A 16,064-nucleotide genomic window follows, 5' to 3' on the forward strand; every position below is an offset into this window, starting at 1 on the left:
TTATCATTGACACAAGGGAAAAAAAACCAGGAGATGATGACGTGTTATTGAACTTTGGACAATTCTAGTGACAGGACTTTTCTTCTGCAAGATCTATGACTAGAGGTTCTGCATGAAAATCTTTTTAGAGTCTTATCACCGGAAAAGGGAATTTTTCGCATAAAATTAATTCTTCGGTCGTTTTTAAATTCCCTCTAGTATCAGAGTGTAAAATATATTTAGACATTCAATTAACAGTGTATTAATGTAAGAGCTGATAATTAAACTTCATGCATATTACAGAAATGATGGTCAGGAATTTGGTGGATCCATCTACCAAAAAGTGAGTCCAAAACTGAACACAGCCATTGACCTGAATTGGTCTGCAGGATCTAATGAGACCAGATTTGGTATTGGCTGCAAGTATGATTTGGACAACGAAGCTTCAGTTAGAGCCAAGGTCAACAACCTGAGTCAAGTTGGTCTTGGATACCAACAAAAGCTCCGCGAAGGTATGTTGTTGCATGAATATTCAGCTGTTATTGAAAGTGAACATTAAGGGTCGATTTCTAAAACACGGACGAAATCGTGGTTCCAAACCTCTGCTTTTAAACCGCGATCGAGGTCTGAATCCTTATGCAATTTCTAAAACGAAGTCGAGACGCGGCTTGAGAAGAAACCGAGGTACGTGGGTTTTATATATGGCAACTCAGCTTAGAATCGATTTTTATTCCTGTAAACGTCGATATTAGAAAGAAATGAACATCGGGATTAATATTTTTATTGAATTGCAGTAAGTCACATTCTTTTGTTCTCAGCTAAGGTATTGTTATATCTACTAATTTACAGAATATATTATGTGTGTTAAAATACTAGCATTGCTTAGTATTTAATAGGGATCGGATTTTTAGGTTCCAGAATGATATTGCCCAAATAATTAGCACAAATCTAGCATTTATGTTGTTGTTTATCATTTGTTCATAACTACTACCAACCTGAAAACCCGGTTTTAAGGAATGAATAACCTAAATATTAACTGGATTAAAATTGCAATTGAAACTAAAATGTAGTATGGTTCTATTTTCATATATAATAGGCCTATTACGTTGAAAGCCCTAGTAGCTTAAAACTTAAAATAAGAAAACAAAATCACGTTTGCTTCATATTCCTGTAGGCTCACGTCATTTTCGAGTATTAAATAAAATGTCCAAAACTACTATAAAGACTAAAAATTAAGTTATATCGTTTTATGGACATAAAGGTATAATTAATATAAAATATTATATCTTGCTTCTCTCAAAGCAACAAGAAGGTGTAAAAAATGGTCAACCTGCCGCCTCTTGCATTTCGTTGCAGATTATTATTCAGCATTCTTGCTAAATTTTGCGTTGTTCGTTGCAGATTATTATTCAGCATTCTTGCTAAATTTTGCGTTGATTCCTTCGAAAATCGAAATATTCGTCTGAAATTATCGTCGTTATATAGTTATAAAGGATTATTCCTGTCTCTTATCACTCTAATCCGGGGATTTAATACTCGTGGACACAAATTTTCCTTGATAATCATCCAGCTGATCATCTACATCCATGTTGTACACATGAAGCCGAGGTTTTAAACCTACCCCAGCCGTGGTCTCTGCTTCAGACCATGGTTTCGAGCCATGGCTCAGAAAAATGGAAAAGACCTCGTTTTGTAAGTCCAAACGAGGTTTAAAGCCATGGCCGTGGTCTAGACCTCGTTTTAGAAATCGATCCTAAGAATTGAACAGTTACAATGTAAGTTTATGTCATTACTTAGAAATATGGCTGACAATGCATTTGAAAATTGTGGTGTAATGGCACGTTTTATTTCATTGCAGATTTCTGTATTGAGCATGTTTGATGCAATATTGTCATTATATTTAAATGTAGTGCATGTTTAGCCCAGCACGAAACAAATGAATAATGCATGAATTTGAAGAACCAACTGAACAGTAAAATAAATTCTTAGAATTACTTTAAATAAAAATCTTGTTAAATTTGTGACTAATGACTTATCTGTCCGAGTAGTTACGTCGCATCCCAGTTTCCTCCACCAGTTTATGCTGGCCCCTCTGTAAAAGCTAGTTGTTAGCCAGTCTTCGCTCTTTTCTGAAAATATTCACTGTGCAGAATTGGATATCTACGTGATATTGTACAACTGCTTAAAATAAAGGGCCCTGTTAAGTAACTATCACGTGATTTCCTCCCTTTTGACAACCCTGCAACATAACCACTCGGCCAGACAGTACAAATGAGCGAAAACTCTTACACCTGTTTTTTCTAAAGATAGGACATGACCTTAGTGCTGCGATCAGAAAAACAACTGACTATCAGTGTGGTAAGCCTGTTGTTATGGTAACAATGGTTGAGTTGCCAAATTTACAATTTCCACGTGATGAGTGCTCGATAGCTATTTTGGTGCCATTTGTTGTGTACACAATATCAGCCATTAATACATTTCGTGTTCCATTCTCAGTCGATTCTTGGATTCTTTTAAAATTTCGCGTCAATTTGATCATTAACGTCAGCCATCTAACGTCAACTAATAAATAGCTCACATCAGCTATTCGCGTGGTCATCCAAATTGGCAATGTAATGCTGTAGTTCCAAGTACGGCCGCTTAACCATAATAATAATAATTATAATAACAGTTTTATTTTCCCTGGCAGAGTTAAGGCCATCAGGCCTTCTCTTCCACACAGCCAGGATCAAATCACATACAGAAAAATACATACCAGTATACAAATATTAACTTAAAAATAATAATAATCATGTCCCATCTTTTGAAGAAACAGATACAGAGATGTAACAGACTTCCGTCATGGACATCCCATTGAGAGTATCAAGCATGTACAGCATTTAATGCAACACTTGACGCTCATGACCACGTGCATTAAAATTGCCACCTAACCCTTGTTTAAGCATTTTTACTGAGAATCGACCTCGGTTAGGAGTTAAATAGGAGATTAACCACAGTAATCTGTAACTGGTCATATTTGAGTGGTTAAAGGAGATAACCAGTGATCTGTGGACCTAGTAAAATAAAATGGCAGTCAGATCCACAGCTGATCATTTTGAAGACGATTATTATTGGATAGGGATGATGGTGAGCGTGAAGTTTCATTAGCAGAAAGAGAATTCTTAGGAGGAATTAGGTGACAGAAAATTTCAGGAGGGATTTTGTTTATAAAATTCTGTCGTGTAATTTCTGCTGCAACAAATGGATCACTTGGAATAACCCACAAACAGTCCTATTTCTCCCTTGAATTGGCTACTTACATTATGGTTCCATGCAACTGATATTTTCAGTATTTTAAGAGGGAACATTCAAGTATCTTTTTTCCTACGTCGCAGGCTGAACAAAGGTTATGAATGGATCTTAAGATATTGCACAGTTCCCTGGTATATATAATTGAAGTCCTGATTTGTACACACATTCCTTCTAATCTTCTTCATTATTTTCCTTTATGGTTATTCCATCTTTTTTAATATAACATATTAAGGATTCCCCATATTTAAATCTATCTCTGTAGTGCCAAGTAATCTATGGCAAATCCACAGCTTCACCTCACTTCATCTCGCCAGAAAATTGTAATCTTGTAAAATTTTTACTTGTTCTACACGTTAAAGTTTTAATGCTAATATAAGATATATGGAATACAATAAATGAAATGGAAAAAAATTAAATGAAAACTAATTAAGTCTATCAATACTTCAGACTCACATTGGGATCTTATAATCATTTTCACTTTTAATTTTCCACTTTGTACGATTTTAACCTAGCAGCACTGAAAAACAAACAAATGCAATCTGCAAACATAAGCGCCTAAAGGCAAACAAATGTATTCACGTTTGTTTCGATGAGAACAGAATAAGCGCAGTCGTTTTTAGACTTTGAATGTTATCTTTGCAGAGGTATGGATGCTTTCCTTTCGCCATTTTGTAGAAACAGTGTACCATCAAAGATTTTACCCTGGCTAAGGGGTTAGGTACAGATTACAGCAGTAAATTTTTTTTAAATATTCAACATTTTTTTTTCCTCTGTTATTGTATCTTGTACAATATCATAATTATTGGATTGTGTAAAGGAATGTCCTGCTATATGAAAAATATATTTTTAAGATAAAAAATATATATATATATATATATATATATATATATATTTTTTTTTTTTTTTCAAAATTCAAAATGGTGGTAGTTTACTGTGTATTGATGAAGCGTTTTCCTCATAACTCATAAACTTGTTAACTTTTTCATGTTCTCTCCCTTTTATTTTACTGCTGAAACTCATGTTTACAATATCATGCTCTTTCAACTACATTCCTTAATAAATAATGTTTTTTTTTTTTTTTGTGTGTGTTAGAAAATACTGATATTCCACCATTTTATAAAACGAATTTATTTTTATCAGACAATCTATCTAAGGTAGAGAAGTGATCTTGCATCATATTGTAGATATGACATGCATAAATACACACAAAACATTTTATCACAGAATGTTGGATAGTTTTTGAGTTACGTGGGAAATGCTTCATCACTGCACAATGAACTGAATTTTGAAAAATATATATATATATATATATATATATATATATATATATATATAATTTTTTTAAATCGTAAAAATATTTTTTTCACATAACAGAAGGACAATGTTTTACACCTACTAATTTTCATTATTGTACAAGATACAGTAATGGAGGAAAAAAAAAGTTGAATATTTCCAAAATTTTACTGCTGTAAGCTGTACCTAACCCCTTAAATTGAGGTGCCAGCTAACCATGTGTAAGTAACTGGTGATTATGAAAGGTGCACAGTTTTTAACCTTGGTTTTTGTAACCCTTCATTAATACATTTTTAACCGAGGTTGATGCACTTTGCCATCAGTGTAATATGTACACTAAAAATTGTTTGCATTGTAATTTGTGTTTTTTTGCACAGTCAATTGGGAAGTTACACCGGCATGTAGCTTATTCCTGAAGTTAGTTTGAAATAATAAAAAAGTTTAATACAGGTTTACTTTTGAATAATAAAGCAAGTTTTTATATTTTGAGAAGTACATCTCTGTGAACTGAACTTTGTGCCTATCTGTGTCAATGTAGCGTTAACGTATGAAACTTGACCAGACATGTAATGCAAAGAGGAAATAAACCCTAAATAGTTACAGTTAAGGATATCTGATTTTCGTGACTGATTTCCCCCCCCCCCCCCCATTAATTTCTGCTAATTGAGTAAGAGTTAAAATTTTTGTATGTGTGAACAAGACTCTTTCTATAGATATGTTCCACAATCACAATTTATTGCGAATTTTGCTCGTTTTTTTTTCCCCCTTTTTTGCAAATTTGGCTTTTTTTTATATACAAATATTGCTGAATCATATGTTCATGAGTGACGAAATTACCTTATCTTATTATCGACAATGAAACATTCAAAATAAGTACGAAATTGAATTTGTCTGTCATGTTTTATCATGTGGAAAGCATGACTGCTCAGCTGTGAAAAATGACAGTCTTGTGTGACGTGCATACACAATGTTTAGGGTCATTATACATACAATAAGAAAGGTGTAAAAGATATTTACCAGATTTTCAGGAAGAGTACGCAATGAAAACTAAGGAATAATGTATTTTGATAATTTGGCAGCTAAGCAGTCTGTTGTATTGTGTAAATGGATATAAACCTATTGTTTTTTTGATATTCACATGACACTTTTCTCCATGTAGTATGTAACCTATTTATTAATACTGAGGAAGCATGTAGGTGAATGAGTGTTTTATTACCAATTTTTTAAAAGAGATTCCATATTTAAATTCTGACTTCCTCATGATTTACATGTTTAAATACCGACTTTTTTTCCTTGATTATCATGTTTAAATAACAAATTTATTCACAAATTACAGTAGTTTTATTTACCAACTTAGATGTATTTTATTCACAGTTTTATGGTGTCCCTAGTTATGGACATGCAACTCATAAAAGCACTGAATATTCATTTTTTCTTAAAAGCTATAACATATGGCACAATAATTATCGAGAGTTGGACTGTCTTTCACATGAACTCTTTTTTTACTCAAAATGACAACAAGAATAAGCTACACATGTACCAGTAAAGATAGCTTCATGAATTACCTGAAGGTAGCATTGATTAGCTTGCATTTCTGTGTTGTTGCAAGATATCGTCTTATGCTTTTAATGTTTCTTATTAATGAATGACCCTTCAGCTATTCCAGCTCTTGCACTGTGAAGAGTTGGATTGCAAGAGGGCTAGAGTGTGTTGGACTAATCTGTCAATGATACTAGGCCTGTTTCTGCAAGTGTCATATCGCTATAGTCCAACAGAATAAAGTAATTAATGAGTTAACAAATTTTTACCTTGGTCCCTACTGACTTGTGATTCCTTATTTTCAGGAGTATCTATATATCTATCAGCCTTGATCGACGGCAAGAATTTCAACAACGGGGGTCACAAGATTGGTGTGGCTCTGGAATTGGAGGCTTAATGCATTTCTTACTGTGGTCTTTTGACAAAGGATACTGAATTTTGAAGAAAGTAATCAATCATGGTGATTTGTTGTTGTTTTTTTTTTTCTTTGTTTTAGAGAAACAGACTTTTGAATTGACGATTGTGAATTTCTTGAGCATGTATTGCAATTCTGGTTGGAATTGCATTGGCTTTGGCTCTACTTTCACTGTATGGGAAGGATGAACAAGTATTGTAATCAAAAGTAATCAGGCCACTGCTCAGTAAATAAACATACTGTAGTTCAGTAAATGCTATTTGCTTCAGGGTAGGTGGTAATATACAAACTTCATTCAAAGAGATGGAGATCCATTTGTTACTATTTCGGAGAACCATGAAAATAACTTTGAAGAAAGTTTGTGTAAACGAGTTAATTTAATGAATTTGTACATTAGAATTATGGAATGAAAGAAGCTTTTGCTTGTTGTAGAGATCGTGTAGCCATTGTGTTAAGCTTTGGTGTGTGTAAATGAAATCATATTTTCTTCAATATTCACGTCTTTGCTTTGGATGAACAAAACGAACATCACTGTAAGATCAAAACTAAACAAGATGTGCAATAGATCATCAATATTAGAAACATCTGGTTTAAAGAAAGACCATGGGGAGCTTTTTGTTACACATTTGTCAAGACCAGCAGTAATATTGCCTCACATCAACCCAATTCCTAAACCTGATTGTTTTGCCTTGTAGAAGAGAAGAACCCTTCCCTGAGGAATGCCCCAGTTCCTCAGCATTAGCGTACATTAGTTTCTATTAGGAACTGTTTCATTGTACAGATTGTAATTGCAGGTTAATGGGAGAGAAATCTTCGTACACCTTATTGTAAGATCCGAACTTAACATCCTAGCAAGATGAGTAAGGACATTGAGTAAATAGTGAAAGGTTGTAAACTTGTATGTTTCAGATTAATTATTTTGTATTTTTAAGTTTTGACGAATAAATATTTCCCATCGATCCTGCACTTGTTTGTTGGTACAACGAAGATTATCTCTCTTTCTTTTATCCCTTTACAATAAGAATGCAGCTGTTTTCTCCCTTTACAACATATTGAAATGGAAGCTGTTAAACACAATTGAGAATATTCGAATTATGTGATCCTGCATGAGTCTCTATGTGGGGCCAGTCAGAGTTGTTTAGTGATATTTTTGAGTGCACATACAGGTCATGAACAGCCAACCTTCACTTTTGCTCTTCTTTGCATTTTCGAAGTGATCCTGCTGCTTATAAATTTAATTCCTAGGGTTTTTCAACCACCCCGAGCTGCTTTTGCTTTTCTACCTTCCATATTTTACCAATGGGCAGACTGAGGCAGTTTCCTCAGGGCAGCAGAATTTGGTGGGAGGGAGGGCGCATTTTTTGCACTTGAGAATTTTGTTATGAATGAGGAAAAAATAAACTTTAGAAATCGGTACTGGTACTTAAAATTTTTATCTTGTAATAAATCAGTTCTTCCTGAGAAAATATCTTGATATGACATTCGAACGAGCCTAAAGCATATAAAAGATTACATTTGCTACAACAAAGAGCAGTTACCATCATCTGTGAAAAGTTGCACGATGATGGTCTCATTCTCAAAGGAACAATAAACATGCAGCATTCTTTAAAATAGCCACCGGCATAGCTCAGTCGGTTAAGGTGCTTGCTTGCCAATCCGGAGTTGCGCTCGAGTGCGGGTTCAATTCCTGCTTGGGCTGATTACCTGGTTATGTTTTTTCCGAGGTTTTCGCCAACTGTAAGGCGAATGTCAAGTAATCTATGGCGAATCCAGGGTTTCATCTCGCCATCACCACCCCCATCGACACTAAATAACAGTGTCGTTAAATAACCATGTAAAATAAAGAAAATAAATTCATTAAAATAAGTGTAATAATTATATGAGAATTGTATGCTACAAAAATTGCGATAATAATGGCATTTAATATTCTAAGAAAAATAACAATGGCATTTAATATTCTAAGAAAATAATGGTAGGGGATTGACAGATTAATAGTTACCGTACTGGCCTTACACTTGAGGTTTAATTTAGCATACCCAATCAAAAAATTGCGAACCAAAAACGTTCTTACTCATTTTTTAAACTGCACTGAGCTGTTGCTGACAGTGCTCACTGTTGAGGTATTTAAGTTACTTTTGTCTGCAGTTACATGTTGCTTATGTGAAGTGATGGCAACAGCTTGGTAGATTGGTGTGTGATTTAGTGATTAGTTAAGTTAATAACTGTAAAGAATGTGTGACTGTACAATAAAAATTTACCAACATTCATCAAGTCAGTCAAATGACCATCTAAATGCCTTGGCTGGACTCTGCATAGAATCCAAACTGGTGAGAGGTATGAAGTAGAGTACGATGACATAATGAACACGTTTGCAGCTGGGCAAGATCAACAGAAGGTACAGTATGTTAAATTAATTTATCAGAAATATTGGTTAAAAACATTTTTAAATTACACTGTGTGAATATTGTCATTAATCACATAAGGAACTGGTTGGCAGAATCTATAAATATGGCCCTGCTTTTCATTGTGAGCTTATTTCTCAAAACAAGACAGTATAATATAAGTTAATTAATCCCTGGTGTAAAATAATTACTTTCTATATAACATTTGAAAATAAATTATTAAAAAATTTTTTAACTTATGATTTTAAGTTATTAAGTATTTATAAAGTGAACTACAAGAAGAATAAATTGTTTATTGATTATGTATACTCTTAAGAGTTTACTTTCAGAAATAAATGGGCCAAAAATTACAGTATGCCCATATTATTTTATACGAATGTTAGTAAAATGTAATATTACTACGACCACCACCATAACTCTGCTGAAGATGCAACCAGAATTCCAAATTACTGTTGAATAAGGCAATAAACTTTCCTTGTAAAGAGCCTTCCACATACAACCTGCAAGATTTGGAAACTTTTTACTTCCATCAGAATAAACTCTGGCTGACCTCATTCCCTAGTGAATTTTTAAAGGTAATAAAATTCATAGCTTGAATAAGCATTCAGTTTTCAATCGTGCATATGGATCTAGTCTCCAAATTTCGGAACTACAGTACTTGCAGGTTATCGTCAAATTATGAAAGATGTACTCTGTTGGTCATTTTGCTTGGGTAGCCAAAACATTGACCAATTCAGATATATTGGATCATGCTTAAATTAAGCATTTATTATGTTAGAGTCCTGCACCATAGCATTTAGTCTAGGGCAGGCTGCACAAGGTTTCCGCTCTCCGAGCTGGCTCACAGCTCATGAGCGGAATGCAGATATTAGCTGCGCTCAGTATAGGGTGGACTGGAAGAAGGGGTGATCTCGTACAAAATATACACAAAAGGGAAGTACTAGTACGAGTGTTTATGAAATGAATTCCCGTTCAGTTTTTGCAAAACTATCTTGGACTTATTGATTAATACAGAAATAATAGAAATTTTATACCTACTTAAATGCACAATATCATTTTGTTATATTTTTATTTATCAGTACATGAAAACGAGGTTTTATGCTGTTGGCAGCTGAAAGGAACAGTATCCTACTGATCGTAATGAAACATCAGTTACAGGTGTTCGATGCCTGCCTTTATTAAAGTTGATCATAGAAAACAGTTGCTCACAAATATAAATGTTGAGCCAAACATAGCAATCACTTTCACAGCCAGCCTGTATAGTCGTGGATATTTAAAACTCAACCAGGCTAGTAGTATTATTCAAACGATCTTTAGGTCACATTGAAGATCAATAAGTCCGAGCTGTAAATCGTTAAATGTTATGTTTTATTTAACGACGCAATTGCCGAGGTTATATGAGAACACTTAAATGCAATCGACCTGGCCCGGAATCGAACCCGCAACCTTGGGCATAGAAGGCCAGCGCTATACCAACTTAGCCAACCAGGCCCACCTGTAACTTATATGGCATTGTTTCAAGTGGTGTTATATTTATTATGATAACTTTAAACTTCTTTCCAATTAAGACAAGATTTTTAGTAGGTTATTTTACGACGCTTTATCAACAGCTTATGTTATTTAGCGTCTGAATGAGAAGAAGGTGATAATGCCAGTGAAATGAGTCCGGGATCCAACACCGAAAGTTACTCAGCGTTTGCTCATACTGAGTTGAGGGAAAACCCAGGAAAAACCTCAACCAGGTAACTTGACCCGGGAATCGAACCCGGGCCACCTGGTTTCGCGGCTAGACGCGCTAACCATTACTCCACAGGTGTGGACCTTAAGACAAGATTTTGGAACCTAGAATTAAATTAATTTTGAATTTCAATTAATATTTGCACAATCGTTTAACATGGCTTCATCACGAGCAGTTTCTATCGTTCGAAAGTAAGCCATATTACCTTCCCGAAACTGACTTACGAAAAGTGTAAGTTTACGACTGAAATCCCGTAATTTATTCAACACTGAGCTGGCCTTTTCCCTGAAGAGAGATATTTAAATTGTTGAAGATTAATATCTTTAGTATCTGGACTCGTAATGACACATTATGTTACGTTTGTTTCTACCTTTCAAAATGTTGTGGCAGATAATGCATTGAGTATTTACTCCGGCAGCTATGAAAAAATAACCTTTTTCCCATGCAACATTGCCTGATCATTACTTTTCCGTCTTTTAGATTCCTCCATACTGTACTGTAGCAGTAGGTAAGCAACGTGAAACAGTTCCTGAGAACATAGACAAATAACAGACCTGAGAATACGCACTGCACTCCACTAGATAGCTGAGTGGTCGTTTCCCTCTCCTCTATCTATAGCAGGTCTATGCCATTCTGACGTATCTTCCTCTCCGATTCGGCGAGCGGTAAACATAGCTCTCTCGCTCGGGAGGAGCGCGTGCGCTCGTTGAGCGCTGTTTGTGCAGGTATGGTCTAGGGCAGACGTGGGCATTAGTACATGTCGAACGGAATGACGTGATCTCCCTCCTTCCACACCCCTAGCTGTTTACGCGGGGAACCTGTCCGACCGGTTGAGGTACAGCGGTGTATTTCACTAAAAAAAAGTCGCTCTCTGAGGAAGCTCCTGAAGTAAAAAAGTCGAAAAATATTATTTCCACAAAGAATGGGAAAATGAATTCTTTTGTTGTGAAGAAGGGGAAAGCGTTAGGTGCTTATTATGCTACAAAATTTTACTAGCACGTTCAGCGACATTATGAAAAGACTCTTTTTTAATAGAATAATTATTTTATTTTATTTTTTATAATAATAGGAATAATAATACTGGTGGTGGTGGGTAGTAAGTAGTCTAGTAGTAACGTAATAATATAATCGGTTTGCAAACAAAACACATTAAGTAAAAATATTACGTCTGAGAAAAAGGCGCTTTTATTCCGACAAAACTGAATCCTCAAAATATTATTAATTTGAATAAGTTATTTCATTTTAATTGTATTTTATTTTCCAATTCTAACTATACATATGCAGTATGTAAAATACATATTCCTTTTTCTCAGAAGTAATATTTCTGACTTAATGTATTTTGCTTGTAAAGCTACGTTATAATCATAATGCGTTTCCTTTTCGGGGTGAAACGATAAATGAATTGACAGACGAGAGATGGGTCATTGATTTGGCTTTCCTGTGCGACATAACCTGCACTCTTACCGATTTCAACATTTCTCTTCAAGCAAAAGATAAAAATATCGTACACATGTACGATGAATTAAAGCTGTTTGTGTCACAACTGCGTCTATTTCTGATGCAGTTAAATCAGAGAGAATTTTATCATTTTCCTTCTTTAAAATCGCTTAATCTATCACCCGATGTTAACATTAGCCACTTCTATCAAATATTGGAAAATGTAATAAATGAATTCACAGACAAAAGATTCAGTGATTTTAATAAATTAGAGAATTTCTATTATTTTTAATGCATTCTCCGTTAATGATCAATGTGTAAGATTAGACCTTCAGTTAGAAGTTCTTCGACTGAAAAATGACACGTTTACCAAGTGTAAGTGCACAAATATGGCTGGTTTATATATATATATATATATATATACAATAAACAACTTTGCAAAGTACAATATTCACATCTTCGGAGTTTTGTTATGAAAATTGCTTCTATGTTTGGCTCAACCTTTATTTGTGAACAGTTTTTTTCTCAGTTGGCCATTGTAAAATCCAAATCAAGATAACGCATTTCAGACGAAAATTTATTCCATCAGCTCACAATTGCAATGTCTGACATAACTCCAAATTTTGAAACATTTGCTGATTTACGTGATGAAGAAGAATAAATGAAACCTTTCTTTTAAGGGCATGAGTCAATTGACGTAAATTGACAAAAACAACAAAGAACTTCAGTAAGAAGTTTAGAAAATAGCATAATTGTTGTTTTTCTGTTTCTTAGTAATGTGCTTGATATTTTGTTAAGAATCTATTTTTTCTTAGTTCCTTAATTTTATTTTCTTTCGTTGTCATTATTCACAAAAATAACATTTGCAGAAAACTGTATCTTCTTGTCCTGCTTAATTACTTAACGTTTCGTGTTTCAATACTTCACGCGATCCACCGCTGAGTATTACGTTAACAGGTGATGCGTGTTGCAGCAATCAGAGTAGTACGGCGCATCTCTTTAAATGCCCACGTCTGGTCTAGGGCATCATGCCTAGGACTCGAGATATGGAATATACCAGGTTAGAGTCTTTCCATCGATACTAGTTTTTCAATGTTTTAAAAGTGACGAAATAAGAAGTACCGGTAGTTATATAGGTGCGAGGGTGAGTGCTGGCGAGAGGGATAGCTTGTATAGCATTGTCACCGTAACTTTTCACTGGAGTTTATAATGCAAAAATTCGTCTGCTAGGGACAAACGGCAACTGACAATACAATGTCATCTGAACGTGGTGGTGCGATATTCTTTAGTTTGGCGGGACAATGTTGCCAAGGTTATGACACCAGGCTATGTGCTTTATAGCCTATGTAGTTGCTTGCGTGTGCTGTGTCACTGTCACTGTTAGTACGAGTGTAAAAGTGTTAATAACACTGATTGAAAAAAGTATGGAGTCTTCTTGCTTCAACATGAAAAGGAAGTGAAGAATATTAAGATGGGCAAAAGAGAAATGATCTGTGTGGCAACTGAGTCTCTAATGACAGCAACATGATGTCGCTTCATGAAGTGGAAACTACTGTAGACCATAGACAAATAAATAGGCTGTAGACAGCTGCAGAATAGGAATCAGAACTTGGTTTACATTCGACCAGTCAGAGAATATTCTTCAAGGTCGAACATTCGACCTTCAAGCTGTTACCCCTAATGTTACCCTACAGAACATCAGGTGCACTTCATACACGAACACTGACATTTTCCAAGTACATAAATGGAGTAACAATAATTTTGTTAGTTATATAGCGCCATCCAAACGTCACTTCAAACTTTAAAGATGTCACATATTTCCTCATCGTTTTATGCATTTCAGTTCCGTTATGTAGTGAATTATATTTATTCAACTTTCGACCCCTTCCTGATACATAAGTTATAGGGCTAACTTATTATTAGAATTCAAAGACAGTCTGAGTTACAGTACTACACAGTAATAAATAAAAAAGCAGCAGAAGAATGTAATATATAAAACTAACTACACAAGAAGTCTTATTTTGCTAAGTACCTACGGTATTTATATTTAGTGACGATATCTGAATTTACGGCATAAGGTTACTATGTAGCCTACCCCACAACCTCTAGTGATGCAACACTGACAGAACACATAGGCTAATTATATTATATTACAACCCTTCAGAATATTTTAATTGTTGTCTTTATTATTATAACGTAAACAATACTCACATAAAGATGTCCTATTACTTGGTATTAATGATTGCCACAGAACATTGAGGTAAATGTAACAAGATATCTGAACTTCATACTTAAAAATCAAGATGGAATGTGTAAAATTTTAAACAAAATTATGTAACTTCACATCGCTTCTGTATTATCAAGCTATTTAGTTTCATTTTAACGATTACCGACAATTAATTCTAAAAGAATCGAACCAGAATTCGTTCAAATGTCACACAAATGAATAAATTGTTTAAATTTTCCCTCGCTTCTGCTAGTACTGCTATCTGTATTCAAATATGTTTCCTGTATGCCGATGACATGATACTGGGGTCAAAGGACCCCCACAAACTTCAGAAAGCTTTAAACAAACTTTCAAACTGGACAGGTATAAACAGCCTAGAAATAAATGAAAACAAAATTGTACAAGTGATTTTCAGAAAAGGAGGCAAAATAGCAGAAAAAGAACACATCATGCTCGACGGAAAGAAGTTACAGATTGTGAACCACTTCAAATATCTAGGAATGACTCTTCAAACCGCCGGCACATCCTTCCATATGCACACAAGAGAAAGAGCAATTGCCGCGACAAAAGCAGTACCGTATATGACATCACACAACTACAGAGCTTATCCCTGGAAACTGCAATGGCCTTATTCACAGCAAAAATCCTACCAATCCTAACTTATGGAATAGCAATAACCTGGACGCACCTCTCCAAAAAGGCCCTAGAAATCATAGAAGCAACAAAGGCGAGATTCCTAAAGAAAACTCTAGGCCTATCTATACACACACCTTCGTGCCTAGTATACGAGCTTGCAAGGGAAACCTTTCTCATTGAGGATCTACGTTCGCAACTGCTACTGCCATCAACAGAAAAATCAGAAGAAGTTCTACACGATCGATGGAGAAAGAGAGACGAGATCTGGGAAGACTTCTACTCCACAAATGCCATGGTCGATCGCAGCTGGACAAGACCAAACCAGGAATTTCGCAGCGTCCTAACAAGACTGTCGGTACATGGTTTCCACCACAAGCTGTGTATCAAACAAGGATACCACGAGCCAGCGGACAATTGTGTGTGCAACCTGTGCGGGAAACAATGTGAACGATACCACTTCTCGATTTGCACCAAAAGAACACGATCCCTGACAGAGTATAGCAGTAGATAACCACCACATCAATGCACATTAGTGAGCTTTCATTTATTTATAAATATGTTTCATTCTTTTCCAGTCTCGATGGCTCACTCTTCCTCTCATTACTTTTTTTTTTTCTACTTTGCTTTAATTGTACAATCGATTGTTCAGTAGTCATATTGTACAATCGTTTATTATAGTCATTTTCATATAAATTAATAACTTTGACAATCACTCCACTTCTTATCCACAGTTTGGATTACTTAAATTTATTTCTTATGTCTTTGCTGATACGTATGGCTGCTAGAAAACACTGTCAACCTTTCTACCATTTCTTTTTACATTTCTTAATGTCAAGACAGTTAACATTGTGGTCTTGAACGGATATTTTTTTATTGCGATGTACAGAATAATACGTCGTCACAAAGATTTTTATTACGCTCAAGTTCAACTACTTCAGGATTTTTATATAGGCCTATTTTCCCTTGTTGGATTTCAAATCCTGTATCATTTACCTGTACTTGCTTAAATGTTATTTTCCTCTTACAATGCTTGTAATCTTTTATAATAAACTAGCCGTACACGTGCGCTCCGCTGCACCCGTTAGAAATAAATATAAAGTAATTACA

The 16,064-nt window shown here is 34.9% G+C and overlaps 1 protein-coding gene across 3 annotated transcripts in view; it reads left to right on the forward strand.

Moving 5' to 3' along the window:
- Nucleotides 1-7,476, forward strand: part of LOC138712104 (voltage-dependent anion-selective channel-like) — a 52,358-nt gene extending 44,882 nt beyond the window's left edge. For all 3 annotated transcript variants that reach the window (XM_069843506.1, XM_069843504.1, XM_069843505.1), the window contains exons 6-7: nt 283-491; nt 6,408-7,476. In XM_069843506.1, the coding sequence (XP_069699607.1) occupies nt 283-491; nt 6,408-6,499 (301 nt within the window). In that variant the 3' untranslated portion in view covers nt 6,500-7,476. The remainder of the gene's footprint in view (nt 1-282; nt 492-6,407) is intronic.
- The last annotated feature ends 8,588 nt before the right edge of the window (nt 7,477-16,064 follow it).

The sequence above is a fragment of the Periplaneta americana genome, chromosome 13 (genome assembly GCF_040183065.1).
Source record: "Periplaneta americana isolate PAMFEO1 chromosome 13, P.americana_PAMFEO1_priV1, whole genome shotgun sequence".
Taxonomy (NCBI): domain Eukaryota; kingdom Metazoa; phylum Arthropoda; class Insecta; order Blattodea; family Blattidae; genus Periplaneta; species Periplaneta americana.